General features: G+C 42.2%; 1 protein-coding gene across 1 annotated transcript in view; it reads right to left on the reverse strand.

The window, feature by feature from the left end:
- Nucleotides 1-14,649, reverse strand: part of unc5a (unc-5 netrin receptor A) — a gene marked incomplete at both ends in the record, with an annotated part of 114,882 nt that extends 100,233 nt beyond the window's left edge. Inside the window, one exon of the mRNA XM_079168111.1 lies at nucleotides 14,568-14,649. Within this exon, the coding sequence (XP_079024237.1) occupies nucleotides 14,568-14,649 (82 nt within the window). The remainder of the gene's footprint in view (nucleotides 1-14,567) is intronic.
- Nucleotides 14,650-21,880: the final 7,231 nt, after the last annotated feature.

A 21,880-nucleotide genomic window follows, 5' to 3' on the forward strand; every position in this document is an offset into this window, starting at 1 on the left:
ATACCTGCTGTGCTTTTCTTTTTTTTTTAAATGTAATATAATTCAGCGAGCAAATCACTTTTAATTCTGTCAGAAACATTAGCAGCTTGAGCCCAGAACAGAGAACTATTTCTTGACACTGGGAGAGCTTGCATTTCCAGGCCCGTGTTTTGACTCCAAGTGTCATGGAGACGGAGATTTAGTGTGACAACGTCGATGCCAAGTGTTGAACTCCTGCAACGCTTTGCAGAAACATGGCACATTCAACATTCTGACTCGGCACACAAAATTCCCCAACACTTGAATTAACAATGTAGAAAAAATAAGATTACCGCTCAAAATTAAAAGAAAAAAAAAGGAACTGGCGTCTATCACAGAGGGACACCAGAGACCACGCTTTGTTTCATGTGTCAACCTTGAACAAAAACTGTTTACCAAAGGCAGTGGAACTCAAGTTCGACAGCTGAAACGGTGCATTACTGCGTATCACTTTTCTGCTGGTAGTTTGGGGCTATATGTGCCGTTTAAAATAATGAGAATGAAAAGTAATAAAACATTTTTTGGCAAATGAGCTCGTCTTTTAATCCAATTAGCTGTGGATCCAACAGCCAATGAGGATTCTTGGTATGAGGACTGCTAGCAAAGAAGAAGGGACCACCAAGACAACAAAAAGCTGCTTGTAGTGAACGGATTCATAATTAGCAACTGTAGTATGAAAATGTACTTAATGCTTCATCACCGTCTTAAAGTGTTTAGTGCCCACAGCAGAGAGATATTCTCTATCTGTTATTAAACACATTTCGTTTGCCTCCCAGTGACTCTGTGACAGAAACTAAGATTGAATGACGATCAAGTCAATACGCTCCTGCTGTTTAACTCGCATTCTTACTGTTGGCAGAAATACGGGAAAAAAGTCCCATTTTAGATTGATTACTGGCAGGATAATGCTAATTTGCATATAATAAAAATTAATTCAGAAGCGAGTGATGATCAGGAAAAAATATTCAGCTCAGTCAATTGAATTTAGTTATTTCCATAGCCACAGGAAAATTACAAATTATTCTTCATAACATTTCATTTAGTTGTTATTCTGCATACGGTTTGGTTTTGTTAACACGCTCACCTTTTGAATATAACCTCATGAATAAAACAATACAGAGAAAGGGGGAAGCATAACACACCAACATTTGATTTCCCCCTTATTGTTGCTTAATTCTAATAGATTTAACAGCCTAACAAATTGAAAAATTACAGTCACACGTGTGTATGTACGTGTGTACATGTGTGTGTACATGTGTGTGTGTGTGTGTAAGCACAAATTAGCTGTGCTATTTATTCGACACATTTCTCTCCTTTTTGTTGAAGGCACTGCCAGCTTAGCTCCAAGCACATGGCCCTATAATTGTTCCTTGGTTCATATCTGTCATGACACTTCTATAGGTTTGCAGCCCCTGTCACAAAACCACAGCCTGCAGCCCAAATGGGGGTCGCTCTATTTTTTCCTCGGTATCTCAAACAAACCAGCCTTTGTTCCTCGTGGCACAATCTGGAGATGCCATTAGTGGGGAGGGAGACAGTGATGTTTAGTGACAGCCAACGACTCCTCCGGTCAAGAAAAGTGGCCCGGAGTCATCCTGAGTGTCACACACACCCCCTCCGCCCTGAGTGAACACGGCCGCGGCTCCCGGAGTTCACCTTTGTTCTAGCTATCTGAAAAGCAGAAAGCTAATTGTGTGACAGGGGTCGGGGGCGGCACCCACGACAGCCCGAGTTGTGCCACTGCGCGAAGCTGCCAGCCCTTCTTGTCAAACATACTGCGGGAGAATCCGACACAAAAAATTAGGCGAGAGGCTCTCATTTTGCTGCAAGTGGCAGTTTTTATTTTTTTTTTTTGTCTTTGTGTTCCGTTCATGACTGTTGTCATCACATTTAGGGCTGAGCTCAAAAACATGCAGAAATTCTGCGAGCGGCTGCCTCGGACGATAAGAAGGGGGAAGCTACATGGCCTGTTTGGAGCTGATAACTCACACTCAGCACAAATCAAACACCTTCTGGCGATTCAAATAACTTGTACAGTTGGGCATATCGTGCGTTGAGCGCGGAGTAAGAAAGTATCATGCCTCGGTGCCCCAAAATGAAAAGCTGCAGACATGTCAAATTATATCTCCCAAGCGAAATGCTTATGCTGTGATTTACCAGCATTACTGTGTAATACACATCACATTGCTTCCACTATAAATTAAGTACAACTGCTACATCTGTCTCGTATCGTTACATAACGTGAACACATTGTATTTCCTCCACTAGCAGACACAGAGTGAGTGAAGTGTTGACTCGTCGGTGGCTATTTAATACAGCCAAACAAACAAAGTAAATCAGCTTCTGGTTCATTTGTGGAGAACGTCATGTGGAGACAAGACCACAAACCACTCTATAGGCAGTTAATGGGTTTACTTGGCTGCTTCACACTTGTGGGACCTCGGGTCCAACTGTTTGCTTTAGGCGCTGGCAATTTCCACCAGGCTGTGGAGGCTCTATGCATCAGTGCTGGCTTAACACAAAATGGCAGCCCGTTACAGAGGATGGGCAGAGATAATGCTCGAGGTTTGTGCTGGAAAAGGAAAGTCGACAAATTAATCTAAACCAAAGAGTGCTACTTAGCTGACTGCTGGAAATGTGTTTTTACTATTTGAAGTCTGAGTCATAGTTTTACAGGGATGGGTCTGACACGGAGGAGCAGATGAAAACCGTATTTCCAAATGATCTACCGACGGCTTCTAATGAGTGAGGAGAGCCGAGGTATGCTGTTGATTCACAAAATGTAATGTGAAAGGTAAGACAAGCCTGATAAAAGGAAAGCTGAAGGCTGCCGAGGCAAGGGAAAAGCGCCTTTGTGAAATCTTAGCAATGTTATCCAAGTAAGGAAGTCCTTTTTCTTTTTTACACATGGGACTGGTTTGTTTCACAGTTTTATCTTGATCCTTTGAAAGCGGAGTGGGACAAATCCTCTCTTTCAAATCTGGACAGGGACTTGAAGACTTTTGCAGCAGAGTGCACAATGATGAAATACTTTTTTTTTGGAGTGCGGCAAATTATCTTAAAATGATTACTGTTCTCTTGTGAGTAAAAGCTTAGGATTTCAGTTAAACATTTCTGCAGGAAAATACGTTTAAAAAAAAAAATCATCAAAGGGAGAAAAAGTTTTGCAGTGACATTCTCAACAACAATCTGACTCTGCCAGAAAAGTTATTATTGAATCATTACTTTAGTGAAAATGGCAGAGCAAAGCCATATGCAGTGTATGTTGCAGACCAAGAAATTAGAAAATAAGCCAAATTGCATTTGGCTTTGTGATGATTCAGCCTGAAACCAATCTGTCCAAGTGTTCAGTCGGGTAATTTAAACACCAGAAATATGACTTTAAATAGCTAAGTACAGACTGTCCAATCTCGCAACAATGGCACTTCCATCACACATTACGGGGGTGATTCAGGGACGTGGTCTGAAGTCTGGCTGTGGGAACTTGTGAAAGATAAAAAATTAAAATGATTCATAACACACTTGAGATTCTAACTGAGGAACAGCAGCAACAATGGGGGAAAAAAGGTCACACATAAGTCTTCTTTCTATAGTGACCACAACACACAAGCACACACATGGCAAGACATATTGTATATATGTACTATATCAGTGAAATATTACATGTATATACAGTATATATATATATATATGGGTTGCCCATACATTCAGGGTATCAACAACACCAACTATTACGGTGGTTTAAGTAACAATCAGGCTGATATGTAGTGATGTCTGATACAGGTAAGAACAGCTGTGGACGCATTGATACTGTATGCTAAAAAGTAAATATAATAAAAGAAGGGGGGGATGCTAGAACGGTTGTTCGGAAAAACCTAATTAATGAAGAGAAAAGGAAAAAAAACACTTCCCTTTCTGCCCTCCCTCTTTAACTTTATTTCCCTTTTGCTGTTATTTATTAGTTCCCTTTCCTCATTAGACGCTTATATAGAGAGAAGAAGAGGGATCACCTTCCTCTGACCCTCAGGAGGGCGCAGCCCAATGCAAGTCGGACATAGTGCTTCCCACTAAAAAAAGAACGCCCCCAAACCCTCCAGAGAGAGAGCTGGCTCATTATGAATTAATGTGCCTTTATAAAGTTGTCATGTCTGGTAGAGATTAAGGGGACGCGGCCCTCCCTCACCAGCCAGTGGAGGCCACTGGTGCCACGCAGGCCGGAGCAGAGGAGCACGCCCCAAAAAACCTCTGCAAGATCCTGCAAGAATATTCCTGATAATAATCTAGACAGATTCTAAATGAACAGAATTAATTAGAATTAACAGTTACATTAACTCTAAAGGGTGACAATTAACGCATTTTGACCAATCAGATCACAAGAGGGGATTTTGGCAATAATAGAATTTGGTTTTCCGACGATAAAAGGCTGATGTTTCCCTGTTTGATTACAGTACAACTGGGGACACAATAGAGGACCTTTGAAATTGAAACTCTGAAACTCAAACTCCAGACTGTCTGTCAGTTATAAATTACATATTTATAAGCGAGGGCAGAGTCTCATGTAGCTACATCTGATAAAATGGAAAAACTATACTGCTGACTCTTGACATGTCACGAACATCAGGGGCACAGATTTCACATCCTGACACCGATCAACACAGCTGTAGAGCGAAATAGCCAGACCCAGTCCGCTCCACCTCACTGTAAACTCCATTGGCTATTCTCATCACAATTACAACATTTGGCAGACACTCTCATCCAGAGTGACTTACAACGCTGCTCAGTATTCATGATTGAAAACAACATCAGATCAAGTGGAGATAGACGGTTGGCGTCATTGGCGACCACTCTTGGGACGACTCTGTGATCCCCACAGGACTGGTTCATGTGCGTACGCCCGGACACGCTGCAAACATCACACACGTTTGATATAAATCAGTAGGCCACTTTATGAGGACATTCAAAACCAAAGCCACGAGCCCTTTAATCCAACAGATAATTATTCACTGAGTTATACCGGTTTCATCCCAATTGACTTTTCATCTCCAATTAGTTTGTCAAATCTGGAATAATTGAGATGAAGAATCCTCTGTAGTGTCTTCAGTTTATGAGTGATGAGATGTTCGGAAATTGGGAGTAAAAATGTGCTACAGCGACTCAGAAATAAAAGGAGGAATGAAGTCATTAGAGGAGCCGTTAACAATATGGTATGAACTGCGCTCGGTCAGAGGCCGGGGTACATTCAATCACCGCTCGAAATTGGACACCAACTCACATTCATTAAATGACAGCCACATCAAACAAATAACTCCTTATATTCTTGTTTATTGGTCACCAGATGTCTGCCCGCCCCAACCGCATGTTAGACAAATTAATTGAATGAACAAATTGAACTGAGCTTTGTTGTTTTCAATGAATGAGTTGAACAGTGCCAACTCCCAAAAGAAGCAACGGCAAAATTACAATCAATAATCTGTAAAAGCACTTTCAAGTCTATGAGCATACCAGCAAATACACATTATTGAGTGTCCCATTACGCTAAAGTAGCATCTGCTTGGCCGGTGGAGAGTGGAAGCACTACAGTGTGGTGACATCATGCTGTCTTTTTGACAGAGGACGCTTGAACACTGCAATATATCTTCTATCCACCCACACCAAATGTCTTGCTGATGTCAGTGTATATCCGTCAATTGACTGTACCCAGCAGACTTAAACCAAGACTTGTCGTGCACTAATGAAAGGTATAAACATGCCGTATACATGACTGAAGCTTAATTAAAAAAATAAATACACGCAAAGGTTAGACACTTTGTGAACATGTGAATGTCTTTCCTAATGAGCAGCGCGATCTATCTGCTATTGGCATGAGATCAGACTGTATGCTGGCAGTTACAACACTGCCTTCTGGAAATTATACAGAAGATAACAATAAATATTCACATCCGGCTCCAAAGACCACCCTTGAATAGAGACAAGGTTCAAATCACCCATCCAAATATGACAACTGAGCAAACTCCATCAGCTGCTGAAAACCGTGAGATGCAGTTGAAATACTGAATAAATTGGAACTCACGGGGGGGATAACAGTTGATGAAATGCCAATATACAGTAATACTTAAATAAGTGCACAGCAAAGCTCAAGCAAAGATCAGTGCGAGTGGTTTGGTTAATACATCCAGTGTTGATTTATCAGAAAATGTTGCTACACTGCTACAGCATCACATACTCACATGTAGACACTAGAAAACACAGAGGGCATGCCAGCAATTCACCCAGCAGCACTTTATTTCAACACATTTTTAATTTCAACAGTTGGTTCACAAGTTACTCCTGTAGGCTTGATCAAACATTCACCACTGTCAGTTTTTAAAAGGGGATTACGGCAAGATGTTCTCTCCAAGAGAACAGTACATATTGGATATCGTTGCCTGCCAGCTCTTAAATGAACAAATCCAATATGAGCGTCTAATGATACAGTAAATAGTGCTAACAGTGGTCCAATTACATACAGACGTAGCCCGCTGAAAACCACAAGGGGGAACAGAACTTTGCCTGTTTACGGGGGTCGTATGGTAGAAGATTCTATAATAAACAGGAACAAACAGGAATTCATTCTTTAAATGGATCTCGAGTGTCCTCTTAGTATTGGGCATGGAACGCTATGATGGAACAGGTCTGGGATACGACTACATATTCAACATTGTTTTTTTGATTTACAGATTGGACATACATTCACAATATGTTCCCAAATAACAGAGAACGCAAAACAACATATGTGCACCAAAGCAGACAACAAAAGAATATCAGAAACACAATCCAGTAAGGAGTTCAAATATTCCCTTACTGCGTTCAGCTTCAATATTTGTGGCAGCATGGCATTGAGGCGCTATTGTAAATAGAATACACTAGTCATGACTTAACATGATTATAATAAACTGTTTTTAGCTCCCAGGAGTCCATTTCTCTAATATCACTTAAAGGTGCAAGATCCACGAATGGAAGCATTTTGATTGTTCTCAACATGTCGACGTAGCTAACGGTGCTAACGGTGCGAACGGTGTTAACGGCGCTTACAGTGTAAACTAAGGCAAAAGCGCTGATGGAGCTAAAAGTGTTTACCTGAGGGGGAACCGGAGGGTTGGTGCCATCGGTCGGGACGGCATTATCAGCCACAACCGCCGTATGAAAGCAGTGCATGTGAGCTATCCCGTGGGGCACGCTCACATGCACTAAGAGCACGGCCGGCCCGGCAATGTCAACAAAGGAAGTAGAAGCAACACACACACACACACACACACACACACAGAGGGAGAGTGACTTCATGCTCTGCTCAGGTAGACATTACTCCACTATATCTTTACACAGCAAGTAGTTGTTTGATGCTATGCTCTGAATGGTAAATACAGCTCCTTCTACCATCAATATTAATTCTGCCTGAAACACAGGATTGCACATCAATGCCAAAGCACAGCAGCTTTGTACTCATCCTTTGAGATGCGAGCACTGGTGACAAGAAACCGCAGAAAACACACTTTGATTCAGCATGAACGCATTGTCAGTGGACATTTAAATTCACGGAAGCCATAATCAAGTGCAAGGTGCGCTGTACAAAATAAAAAGGGAGCATCTAGCCTCGATGGTGGCTGTACCGTCACGATTAATTCTATTGGAGTAAGGACTTGAATGCGTTTTTTCCGTGAGCCTGGTGTTCCTGATGGCCTTGCCAAGAAAATCTGCTGCTTAGCTTTAAGCTTTGAATCCGTAATGTTCAGACCTCATTTCACATCGGGAAATGGTTTGTTTGGGAAAAACAATAACGGAGGGACCTACATAGATCAGAGAGGCTGTTCTCTCGCTGCTACACATTTAGGGTGCATGATGAATGAATCAACTTGCATAAGCATAATGTCAGAATGGCTTTAGTGGTGTAAGATGGAGAAAGGCGAGAGAAATGAGGCACCTTATCTGACCTCATCGTTCAGTTTGTTTCTTTACACATCTTTGAGAAAAAGGTGACACAGATGACATTAGTAATGTTGTATCAATACTGAATTATTAACAAGCCCAGCATATTCTAACCTTACATCGCACAACGTGCTGCCTGGGCCTGAATGTGCTCGGAGAGTCAGCGCTCTGTTGACTCAGTTGAATTGCTTGCCTAAGGCTTCAGTGCCTGGACACATACACATAATTAGGAAAGGTCACCGTGCCTCCTGTCTCGTCAACAGAATCACTTCAAGATGACAAATTCGGGCTCAGGCTGAGCCAGACCTCCCCCGGATACCCTTGCCAATCAGGCGCCAGCAGGCCTGCCTGGGTAGCCTTAGGTGATTTCTAATTATGTCTTTTCCATGCCATGCTAAATAGGGGTGAGCATAACAATGAGCCATTCATCTGATTGGAGGTGTGTTTTCTCTTCAAGGTTGAAGTAGCAGACGAAAAGTTTCATTATCTTCTAACTTTAGACTACAAGCTGCTGAGAAATTGCCTTTGCGAGATCATCTCTCCTTAATATTACAAGAAAATGTCACCTTAGATTTTAAATGATCCCAAAAAAATGATGACATTCAACTGATAAAATCCACAAAATGCCAGTTCACGTCACATGACCTTCACACCGTTTCAGAGTTCCTTTCCCACCGCATGCTCTGCAGACGGTCCATCCAGTCCACCGTCTGATGAAGTGGAAGTGGCTTTCACATCGCTCCCTGGTGGCCTGACTAAGGAACTATTAATCTATGGCGCTCCATATTGCATTCAGATCCGCTTTCCCCAGCCACCACCCGGCCTGAAGTAAAGGCCAGGAGAGGACCCAGAGGACTGGACACTCTCTTATTATGAGCTGCACCAGGACACCTCTGGGTTTCTAAGCGCTTCCACTGACAGTGACTGATGGCCAATTAACCATTTGGAGAAGAGTATCGATCACGAGGAGAACAGGAAGGAGTCTGGAAACGTCTTCTAACACACCCCTATTCTCACTGTACAAAGTGAGCAGCCAGACAGCACATCATGTATAATAAAAACAAACATTATAGCAAAGAAACCAACACCACAAATACCGCCTCCAAGGCTTGCACACATGCCAAACTGGCCGCCATATCCGTCTCCTGGTTAACATAAAGGAAGGAACTCATGGCCAAGAGATTCTGGGGAAAGAAACTACAACACCGTGCCTTTCGCCAGCAGTAGCGTCTATTCTACCGGGATTGACTTCCATGACATCAACCTTCACATGTCCCATGTTCTTTGCTGAGGTGAAATCTGTTCCCAGCAAGAGAACACATCCAAGGATCAAGGTCGGCATTGCATGTTCTCTCTCTCTCACTCTCTCTCTCTCTCTCTCTCCATGAAAGGGAAAGGGAAAGAGAGATGACGGAGGAAAAAGAACATTCGATTAGATCCTCCGGAGAAAAGACTCAGTGCTCAGCTCAACAAGCTTGCGTCGGCACAGGATGGTTAGCAGCGACAGAAACACAACAGTAGAGATTGAGGGCAATCTCCCCACAGCTGATACTGTGTCAGACACTGTGGTGGACTTCCAGGAATTATGGTCCAGGTTCCCATTGAAATAATAAAAAAAAAAGACACACACACATCCCAGTACCCAATAGGATGGGTGCTGGATCACAGAAATATGTAGCAGATTATATACAAGTACCTGTGACAAAACAGACCTGTTGCAAATAGACTAAATTAAGCATTATACACTGATAATATATCAAAGATACATAGATACTAATATATACTACATAAAGAAGACACAGAGGAAAATATAAACTTGTATGTATGAAATAAAGCATAGGCATAAGGGAAAAGATGAGGGACAATACATTTGAAATGTCTAGAACAAAGTCAAAATGTCTGAATATGCGTGAACACTAGCAGCTTGATTCATTCTCAAAAGTTACTTATTCTCGACATCTTGTCTTTAATCTAGAAATGGTATTTCAACTTTATTCTCAAGATGTATTGTTTTTTTGTCAAAAACCCAAAAAAGAAGAAAAAAAGAAAGAATTGCTTCCTCCCCCAATGTCTTTTTCACGTCTGGTATGAATACTGAAAGTTCGACCCTAATCTTCACATTTTTTATTTATTCTCGAAATGAAGGTAAAAAAAAATCTCCCTCTCAATTTGTTTCCTGATGAAGCCCTGCTACTCTTATGATAGTATTGTTGTATTTGCTTTGTATGTATGCTCTTATCTATTTTCCGACTATTATTTAATGTTAACTATTTGCAACAGGTGTGGTATATTCACGTGTGCCTGTATGAGCATTACAGGTAACTAAGATGGCGACTCTCTGTATCCATCAGAACGAATCGTTACGCCGCATTAAAATCCCACAAACGAGAGCTACCATTGAAACATCGAGTAATCTCATCCCACACCACAGGTGAAAGGTACATTTTCTGCTGCCTCTATAGGAAAGCACAAATAGTGACTACGGTGCAGCCGTAGTCACTATTTCCACTACGGGAGACGGCCCAGCTTCAACCCCTAAGCGCTCTCACATAGACCTGAATCATAGAAATGGGGTAATTGAAACAAAAGGGCAGAGTTTGACAGAGACGTAGTGCCTTCGCAGGGCCTCTGCACAGACTGCAGAAAATAACACCTAACTCCTCCCCTCTGCAAGGTTCATCCTCCACGTGTCCTCGGCAGCGCCTGTGTCCTTCCTTTTGCTCCCTAAGACTGCCATTTGCAAATGAGAAGCGCAGGGACGTAGCCTTCTGAAAGATAAGGCACCTGGGCATTTGTCACCACATGGAGCGTGCTCCTCCATTGTTCAACGCTGACCTGCGCTGACATGCACTGTTTACCTCGTACTCATTTATGCTGAACTATTATCTTTGCCTCCATTAATCACGGGAACTCAAACTGAAGAAATTACATTTTGCGAGACTTGGACGGGAAGGCGATTCCTTCAAATGTGTCTGTTTTCTTACTTTCAGAAAAATGAACATGATGGGAAGTGAATTTTAAAAAAAGCAATGCATGTGATCAGCTCTGTCCTGCAAATGTCTTTTTCATTGTCACATTGTCCAATTCAAATTCTGTAAGCAGCCTAAAATACATAACGAGCATTTGAACTCCTGAGGAGTGAAACCATTTCAATATTTCCTCTACGTCCCCCCCCCCCCCCTGAAGTGTAATTACCTCCTTGCATGATATATTCCGCATTTGTACATCATGCTAATTCACTGAGTGAGCATAAGCAGTTGAGAAAAATAAATAAATATATATAAAAGTTCCCTCCCCTAGTGCACAAGTCTTCCCATTGTCTGTATCATTTGAATTCATCTCCCATGACTAGAGGGAAGAAAAACTCTTTCTGGTAGTGAATTATTACTTCCCTGTGAAAGACTATATCCCCCGCAAATACGTGGCAATCATTTGCCATGCATTAGCAATGGGACAGAAACGAAGTGGTTTTAAATTCCTTTGACCAGAAGGCAATTTCCCCCAATAAATTATGTTAATTTCAGCTTTCGCTCTCCTTATCGCATTCTTTAGTGAGTCAATGAGGAGAGACAAAACTGGCTGCCACAAAGACAACTCCGGGATGATTCACATTAGAATGATGAGAGACTTCTGGCAAAAAGAATCTCATATTACTGTACAAATAAATGCAAACTCGCAAATCACTCCATTATGCAATAGGTTTCTGCTTGTCGTCATTTAATGGCCATCTCCTTGCATCATCGCAAGGTTTACACCTCGTGGAAATTGCTCGGAGGGGACTGTTCACACAAGTAGGGATGGTACCCGATACCAAATCCCAAGCTCCCTCGATGAACCACACAACGATCGCTTGGCAACGCTCTCAATGGGCAGAGGGGGGACAACAAAGAAAAATCCAGGATTTATTCTCTCCGCATGGATAGCTGGCTTTTTGATTATTATTTTTTAAGTAAGAAGGGACTAACAACTGACTAACAGGCAAGTTTAAATAAATGGGAAACAGCAGCAGCAACAGGAGACGGAGTAATCTGCAGGCACACACCTCACACATGCAGCAGAAATGCATGCATGCAAATCCTTGTGGGAACACCCTCTCTCTATCTCTCTCTCTCTCTCTGACACACGCAATTAGCATGCTGAAAACATCAAGTGGTGCACACACACACACAAAGCAGTACAGTTCTTTGTTCCTGAGGCTGAAAGCATACCGTCCGCCTCTGTACGGCCCGTCAGATCACTCACAACACAGCGAAAGGGAAAGTGCTCGGCTAGCTCAAATCTAGATTGACAGGCTTACCTTTATTACTGACTGAGTTATGTTTCCCTGCAAAAAAAAAAAAAAGAAAAAGACAAGTCGGCTTTTGATACTGACAATTGCAGAGTCAGCGCTTTGCCTCTCCACAGGAGGATAGTTTCGACTGATCTCAGCTGAGACTGTCCCGGCCCTGGTGTCGAAAGAAGTGGCGACCAAAATTACCTTTTCCGATCCATTTGTGGAGCTCACGCTGTCCTATGAAAGAGGCCTGTAAGCTGTGATGGTATCGCTCTTAGGGATGCTTGTACTGACCTGATGTGTGAGAGAGGGGTGTGCCTTAGAAGAGAATAAAACCCATTTCACCCATATCCCTGCGTTCATCTATTTTATGAACTGGGTCGTTGCTATTTAGGGTCGCTGGGAAGGGCTGGGAGCCCATCCCAGCATGCATCGGGTGAAAGGCAGGGAAACACCCTGGACAGAGCTCCGGTCCAGCACATGAGCGAACAAAGAAACGGGCAAACGGTATCAAATCTATGGGAGTCCTGGCATGAAGCTGGTCTTTTGACTGTGGGAGGAAACCAGAGCACCCAAAGGAAACCCATATGAATACGGTAAGAACAAAAGGCACCGAGCAACTTTCTGCTGTGAGGCAACAACGCCTTCTGAACCGCCACGCCGCCCATATAACCCAGCGACCCGATCTAAAAGTATCGGTTTCAACGTGCATCATAAAAATGACTTGTAAATACCAACGCACTGCCACTTACTTAGCTTGATACATGAGGCCCCTAGAGCATGACTGTTTATTTAATCCTAATATATTCATAATTATACCCTAATTAATGCAAGAGAAAAGCCCTCTTAATTCATCATCTCGCTGCCCCGAAGCAAGAGACACAACTACACCAACTTTAACATGTTTGCCTTCTGTCCAAAGCAAGGTTAACAGTTCGGAAACAAGCGTGCGGGCAAACGATGTGTGAAATTCTCCTGTTTTGGGGGATACTACTCACCAGCTGCTTCCAGCTGTGCAGCACTGTGAGGATGATATTTAGCATCAGTGAGAGAGAGAGAGAGAGAGAGAGAGAGAGAGAGTAAAGAAAAGTGTTTTAAAGAAATAGTCAAAAGGTGAAATGGTGCATTATGAGCAACGTGGCAACTGATTGCATTGATCACAACATTGATTCGACTGGCTCGATTGTGCAGGAGTGCAGTGACCTGTGATGTTCAGGGTCACCGGCCAGCATCAGGGTGGTCCTTAGAATTTCACTGGCATTCAGGCAAGTATTGTTGATAAATAGCCGACTAGAGTTATGAGCATATTTGATCTTTGAAATGAGTAGAAAGAAAATCTGAAATTGCATTATAGACTCTGTCTCTCTCTCTCTCTCTCTCACACACAAAAGGGCTGATTTTGTAGCTGCTGAGGAAAACTTCAGCCCCACTGCTGCTGCTGCTGGTTGTTTTGTGCATCTGAGCACATTTGCATGCGACCGGGAGTGTCTGGCCAAGAGGCTACATCATAACACGTAACTCATCGGCGCGAGAAGCTCGTCCGCCAACTCCGTAAAGCTGTCACCATTCTGCAAATACAGCAGGAACGAGTCCTGCCCGGAGAGAAAGTCCAATGATCCTCTAGTTTGCAGCCAGCAGAGCACCCGGTGAGACGGATGAATACAGGTTTGTTCAGTCCGCCCTACACACAGCTCACAGATTTAATAACAACCGGGATATTCTTATTTTACTGGCGCTAGACTCGCAAACAAAACAAACTGTAGTGAAGGTTGTTTATGTGACATATGAAAAGGAGCACCGCATTTTATTGTTCACGCGCCCGTTAAAGCGCAGGTTTGGATCCTTTCAAGGAGGTGTAGCTGGAACTTCCTTCACAGTCACTGACGGTGGGGGTGAAATACATGTTGTATGCCAGCGAATAAACACATATACGCAACACTAGAAGGGTGGACAATGCTTTCGCTTCCAAGTTGTTTAACCTTGGTTGACATGTGCGAGGCGACACGCTCTCTCTCTCTCTCTCTGATGGTAGCCTTGGAGGTGCAGGCTAATTGATGAGTGGTAGTAGTGCTAGCAGATCGCAGAACAAAACCGCCAGCCGACAACGTGCTCCGTCTGTCACGCGCGGCCACATGTCGGCGGAAAAAAAAAAAAAAAAAACCGCAAGCAAAACTTGTCGCGTGCAGCCTTTTTTTTCTGCAACGTAACGTACACACTGTGCCACCCCCCAACACACACACACACACACACAAATGTGTAACAGCATAATTCAAAAACACAAAGGCGTAAATGATAAGAGGCGACAGAAACTCACCAGTGCAGGTGAAGACGAGCCCGAGCACAAGGAGCGTAGCGCTGAACCCGCTGCGGACAAAGGGGCCCAGAAGTGAGGGCATCTTCGTGCTTTATTCTTCTTCTTTTAATCAACCCAAGTTGCAAAAAGACAGGGAGCAAAAACACCGGCACGCTGGGCTTTTAAAAAAAAGGTCCGGAGAGTGTCCTCTGTAGCACTTAACGCCTTGTTCACAACGCCCAAGTCCTTTCCTCAACACATATCCTCCTGCCGTACCGTGGCCATCAGCATCCCGGTCGTGCGTCTTCGTTGCTCAGAACAACGCATCACAGGTGTGGTAAATAAAGTGCCGCCTCGCTCCCCGCCGCAATTATTATAATGTATATATATATATATATATATATTTACTGTACTGTATTTCTCCAAAGCCGCTATCCGTCCACAACTCTCCCTCTCTCACTGAGCCGAGGAGGGAGCCAGTTTCCGTTCAGTTTCAGTTTTTCTTCGCGCGAAAGAATACCTTCTCCAAATGCAGGAATTGCAAGAATTGGCGTCGGAGGAGAAACATCTGCTTGCACAGCAATGCTGGACTGTTGAGAGAGTCAGGGAAGGTGTACACGCTGCGATGAGCGGAGCAGCAAAACCAGGAGCGGATCCCGCGTGCTCGCTGGGAATGGAGCGTCCTGAGCGCGCCCTGCTGTTATATCCTTTTTTTCTTTTTTTTTCTAAAGCAAACATTTACATATCTTGAATAAGCATAACTAACCACATATCGGCAATGCACGACCGAATGGAAATGATTTCATCCGCACCCTTACAAGTGCGCTTTTCCTATCTTCTGCCTTACATGAAAATGATGGATATGACATCCAGCCCTGTGTGATAGGAATCAGACGGGTGCTTTGCATACAGATTCGCACAGATCACATCTGCATGTCATTGAGTTTCAGTTGCATGTGCCTCTGCTTTGTCTTGGGGTTGTTGTGCGTCCCTGTGCTGCGGTACGTCGGTGGTGGTGGTGGTAGACAAACACAGAAGAAGAAGCAGGAGGATTAGTGCTCCCATGAGAGTGTACACCTGTCAGCAAACTCACACCGGGATGTGACTTATGTTCCAGATAGCGTTCCCTTATTTTCTGGGGGGTGTCAGTGGAGTGATTTTCAGACTGTTCAGCCAAGCCTTTTTACAACGCTGCCAGAATCAACAGCAGATTATTAATACACTTCAGATGGGAAAGGGAGGGGGGGGGGGGGGGGGGGGGTGTTTTTGTGTCTTTGTTTATCCATTTCCCCCACTCCCACATAATAGTCAGCAGAATAATAAGTGGAAGCACAGAGCTGGACCACTGTCTTAGCAGCTAATTATGGGGCTTGTGTAGATGGACGATTCCTCAGATAGAGCTCAGCTATTATACAAACTCATTAAGCCTTCTCTCCATCCAGCATCCCTCGCTAAAGGTCAAAGTCGCAGTGAGAGTGACAGCGCGCACAGCAGCTGAACGCAACAGAATGACTCAGCCTTGGTCACTTGTGAGGTTGCTCGAAATGATCTCCCTCATTCTGCTAATCTGCTCGGCGTCCCATCGGGCGGCGCAAGCTGGAGTCTTTCATTTATTTTTTCCTTTCCGAAACGGCGCCCAGAAGCTGCGTGCATTTCAGGATGTGAGAGTGTGTGTGTGTGTGTGTGTGTGTGTGTGTGTATAAATGCATATGTCAGTTATCCTCTCACAGGAGTACAGCTTCAGCTGTTTTTAAAGGAATTATCAGAGTGTGTTTTCTCAACCGTGATGCGTTTGCTGAGTCAAGGCAGGCCGCAACCTCTTCCACAAGCTCTTCCTCCACCGATTCATCCGGTTGCAGCGTCCTGACCCCCTTTTTGGCTCCCTCAATCAGACTACAATGAACAATCACGGCTCTTTGGGGAGTCGACACATTTAGTTGTTCATCGATTTGCGGTGTTGTAATTAATTTTCTCTCCGTCAGTGGTTTGAGTTACAATATCCCGAGACTTTGAAGTGCCATGTTCTCCTGCAATCAATCACGAAAAACCAAGCAGAACCACCATTTGTCTGGTATCATCTTGAATTATTCACCGATCAGTATTAAGAAATCATGAGGCTCATTTGTATGTTGCGGATTGTTACAGCGTCCATCTCCTTCCATAAACTGTTGCAATTACACCCGCAATGCATGCAGCCCATAAAGACAACTGATTCGCCTGGTCGATGCGCATCGATCCAATGAAGGTGTCCAGCATGAAATTAATATTATTTATTGTTTACAAACCACACAGGAGGTCCCTGGAGGAGGATGCAGAGCAGGCTCTGACTGTCTGTGTTGCAGCACAGGCTAGAGAGTGAGAGCGGGTGTATCAGCTTCCATCATGACCACAGCTTCACGGCCTGTTGTTTTGTTTATATCAAATTAAACTGCAATGCTACTCCAGAGAGATATAATTGACCACAGTCTCAGATTAAATGACTGTAAAGATCTTAATAAGCCATCAGCCGATTGCATATTACACTGCGAACCACTTATGAGGATGCAGTCCAATGGGAATAAAATTGAGGTTCACATTTGCATGCCACAGCATTTTCGCCATTAATTACCGTGCAAAATGACTGTGTGAAGATCAATAGCGTATCAATTTAATTAAGTATTATTGATATGGGGTTGGGGAAATTAATTGTGAGCTAAACAAATCCCGGTTATGTTGAAAGAGAAGGCATTACTTCAGCATCATAACATCTCCACTGGGTCCTTCACTCTTTATCATAGTATATAATGGACTCAGCTCTCTGTGTAATGACACTGAGTATAAATATGTCTCACCAACCCCGTCTCACTCCCAACATGAAATACTGACGGTTGGTCAGCATCCATCGGGCAATGCTGGTCTTATCATAATAAGACCATCAATGCAACTGACATAGTATAAAGAGCGAGATAGTCAAGTTAAAGTCAACCACCATCTTTTCCTGAACCTAAGTGAGCTTTTTTTTGCCTCAACCTAACTTCCTGTGAAGACGGAGGTTTATTTTGAAAAAACACTATGTATGTAACGAGTGGAAACTGCCACACGTCCAAAACCGACGCTACAGAGGTATGCAGAGCGTCATAGTTTGAAGCAAAGGGCCACTGACTAAGCGTCAGTGTTTGACGAGTTGGAAGTGACAATGTCAGGATTCAATTAAACACACGTTACAATAAAAGCCACCATCATCACTACATTAGTGATACACTCTAGGCTTTCACTCCAGATCATTACATTCATCGGTAGCTGCAGCTCTCAATGCACCAATAAAAACGCTACGATCTGGATATGCTATGAATAGCAGTAACTTTGTTTAATGAAATGATTTCCCACACAAGTGGAGATAAAGTAGCCGTAGTGTGATCTCACCACATCTAGAGCAGTCGAGTGCAGGAGCAAAACCAAATGAGAGATGGAGAGTTTACAAAACAGAGAGGCGGGAGAGTGAAGGGGAGGGTGGGTGAGGATGAAGGAGCCTACTGAAGGTCTCTCTCTCATTTCAGCAGCACAGACTGCTGATGAAGCTGAACTTCCAATATCCCACTACTTCAGCTCTGATGATTTCTCAATTTTACAGATATGGCCTGAGAATGTGATTTGATGAAAATGTCAAATGGGATAACCACCAAATCATATGAAACGGGCCGCATTTCATTCCATGACTATAAATCAAAAGCAGACACTCTAAGAATTAAAGTTGATTTAGTGTTTTTGATTCAAAGTACAACTCTCCCGACTTGGAGGAAGACGGTGTGTGTCCTGCCGTGCCCTCAAATGGAGATTTTCTTTCACTCGGCTTCTCCACATCCTCCCCGAGTTCAAGGGCTGGACTGTCGGAAGGAGCACCGTGTGCTAATGTTTGAATGTGGCCCTCCAAGAGTTGTTTCGAAAAGGGAACTCGAACAATTTATTCATAGAATGTGTTTCCACCCCAAACAGATTCCCCTAATCTAAAACACTGCGTGAGTGTTTGGAAATATATGATGATTTCATTTTCTCCCAGTCTCAGGGTCATAAATAAATTTGCATTCTGTCAGCAAAATGAACTAACTGACTTGTAATTCATCAAACCCGCTGCTTAGCAGTAAAACAGTTCAACACATGGTAACCTGATTTTTGTTTTTTTCTCCTCACACAATTGCCTCACAGCTGCGTTCTCTAATAGGTGAGAAGGAAGAGAAAGGAGCACTTACATTTTAAAGACCTCATAAAACAATGAAATAAAGAAGGGAAATAAACTCCCCGAATGGCACATTTTCAGGCAGAGTTGAATTCTGAAGAGATGTATTTGCACAAGGAACACATTTTGTTTAGCATTTTGAATGTAAATGTCGAGAAAGCTCAAAGAAAGAGAAACTCTTATACGGTAGCTAATTGCATCTAAATGAGGGGTGATTTACTCTGGAAAGATTCCGTATAAAAACAACATTTGCTTTCTTTTCCCTTTTTTAAATGGCATCCTATTAATTCAAAAGCCTGTGAATCACATCATAACTTTATTGGAAGCAACTTGGAAACGTGAATATGCCGCTTGATTCTTCACAAGGCAAGTGACAGTAATAGTGTCGAGCCAAAAGCTTCTTTTTTTTTTCCCCCCCACATGTTTTTTTTCTCCTCTTCTACATTTCAATATTCTCAAAAAAAAAAAAAAAAAAAGGAGACGTTTCCTGAAATACGCTTCCTGGGCCGACATTCTCTTGTTGTTTTGAATGTCACATTGTCTAAGCGTGCATGGGAGAGGAGACTTTGAATGATGTTGAATCTTTTATGACTGCCTGCTTTTGTGCCAGTCCTTTCCCAGCGCTGCTCTGAGACTCTGATGGCAGAACGTCATCTACAGCTGCTGGATCTGTTGGCGTACGAGTAACACACACAGGCTAGCCACACTTAACATTTCAGGAGCTTCATTTCAAAATGCCACACATCAACCCTTGGAAAATGTGACCTGAAATGTATTACTAAAGATCAGTCTTTTGAAAAAAAAGAAAAGAAATAAAGGTTTACATCAAAATGCTGTGTATTCTGGGCTATAAAACTAACCGGCATATCTTTGATACTCATTATATCCTTTTTGAGAATTTCTAATCGGCCATCCAATCACCAACTGTTTTATATATTTTATATTACAAAGAAAGATGTACTATCTGCCTTTACAAATATCAGAAAGTACCTGCAATTGTGAGGTACTTTTCCTTCAATTTTATACTACTTTATACTTTACAGTATTCCACATTTCAGAGGCAAGTGTTGAACTTTTTACCCGACTAAATAAAAGTTATGGTTGCTCGTTACTTTAAGATTTTGTCTATAAATTATGAAGTGATATTATGAATTATGGCTTCATTGCCCATCAATCTGACGATCATTGTCTCGTATCGTTTAGTCTATTCAAAGTCGGAATATAGTAAACAATAACTATTGTAATTTCATGAACTTTTCAAATGTCGTCTCTTGTCTGATCAACAGTTCAAAGTCCCAAGATACTCACGTTACAATCAGCACAGGGTTGGCTTTTTTGTTGAAAAAGAATCAATCAATTATCAAGATAGTAATAATAATCAAATAATAATCAAATCATTTTCTCTTTATTAACTAATCATATAAATTCTATTATAAATATGATATATTACTTTACATAAAACTACCTGATAGATATAAAGTCTTTCAAATTAGCTGCAACATTAAAATGATGCTTTATGCATCCGTGATGATAAACTAAATATAATGACTTTGACATTGTGCCTCCATAATAAGTACTTTTCCTTTTTTACATTTATCTGATAATTATTATGTACTTTTACGTAAGTAACATTTCAAACGCAGGACTTTTATTTGTGAAGGACAGGAATACTTCTATCACTGGCCATTACAGAAATTGTACAACAATGCTTTTTAACAGTAATGTTACTGTACATAAACTTCCATGGAAAAGTAAGTAACGGTTATATATGTCTGGAAATGTCTTCATGGGCAGTATGGGCACTTGCTGTTTTAAGGAGTAACAAAAAAAAATCTTTAGGCTGCTGATAACTTCAGAAATATCTGCTAATGGGTTCTCATTTCACACCAGTAATCATTTTGTAACATTTTTCCTATTAAATCCCGAGTGTCACTTTTTAAACTCATTTCCAAATCCAACGAACCGTTTAATTAACACCAAAGATGTACAAAAAACACCTGCCTTCACGAGCACATGCTAACCCTCCAAAAATATCTGGGCTGAATGTCATTTAAACAAGACACGATTGATTACGCCTCTAAAAATAACACATGTAAAAAAACAAACAGATGTGCTGAAAAGAAATATAGTATTAAGTGTTGACCTTCAGTGACTCAAACTATCCGCTTTACATGAGTGAAAGTGTCGTATAACGAGAATGAATAAGACATGTATTTGTCACATCATAACTCAATAATCTCTTGGACATTTGACATGCAAATAGATACAGTTACTATGTTAATGGCATGAATGGATTTTTCTGTCACACAACCCACCCGATTCAATGACACTTTTTAATTAACTCATATTTTCTCAACGTGTAGGTACTGTATGAGTAAGCTCTCCGTTAGATTTATGCCATAACTACAGTATATTCCTGCAGAAATGCATTTCTTGGAAACCCGGTTCAACAAATTTTGACATTGCCTTAATGTGATCCGTTTCTGCCTCTGACTGCATTCATCTAAAAGGGAGTTTCAAAATAAATAAGGGCCCGGTGTACAAAGCACGTGTGCGTTTAAATCTCTATTTTGCCTCTGGGCGTCTGTTTATGAAACGTACAATCTATATGTCGGAACACATTCTTGGAGAGGTGCCGTGTGACGGTATTGACAGACACCAATCGGGAGGCGAGTGCACATATTGTTCACTCTGCACACATCCTGCTCATTCAATTCTGGGAAATTGCTCTGCCTCAAAAAAAAAAGAAAAAAACGGTTGTCATTAGTTTGTCACTCAGCGTCCCAGGTGACATTTACAGCAAATAACCTCACCGGCTAAAGGAAACACAACCGAGGAAATACGAAGTCATGTTTTCAACTATAGAACGTGTCGGAGGAACCAAAGTGCTGTCTGTAAAATGAGGAATGTAGTATAATTAGAACATTATATATAAACATATTTCATTTAAATGAATGAATATTGAATGTTTATCTTTTGCTTCGTTCTCTGTAAAGATTAAAGTCACGTGACATCCATTTCCTGTTTTCCCACTAACCACATGTTTTCATGACATCGCTGGGGTGTGAAAAGACGAGGATGTTCTCAAGGCCATGTGATTATTTTTAAACAATGTGGCAAG

Source organism: Pholis gunnellus (genome assembly GCF_910591455.1).
Source record: "Pholis gunnellus genome assembly, chromosome: 10".
Lineage (NCBI taxonomy): Eukaryota > Metazoa > Chordata > Actinopteri > Perciformes > Pholidae > Pholis > Pholis gunnellus.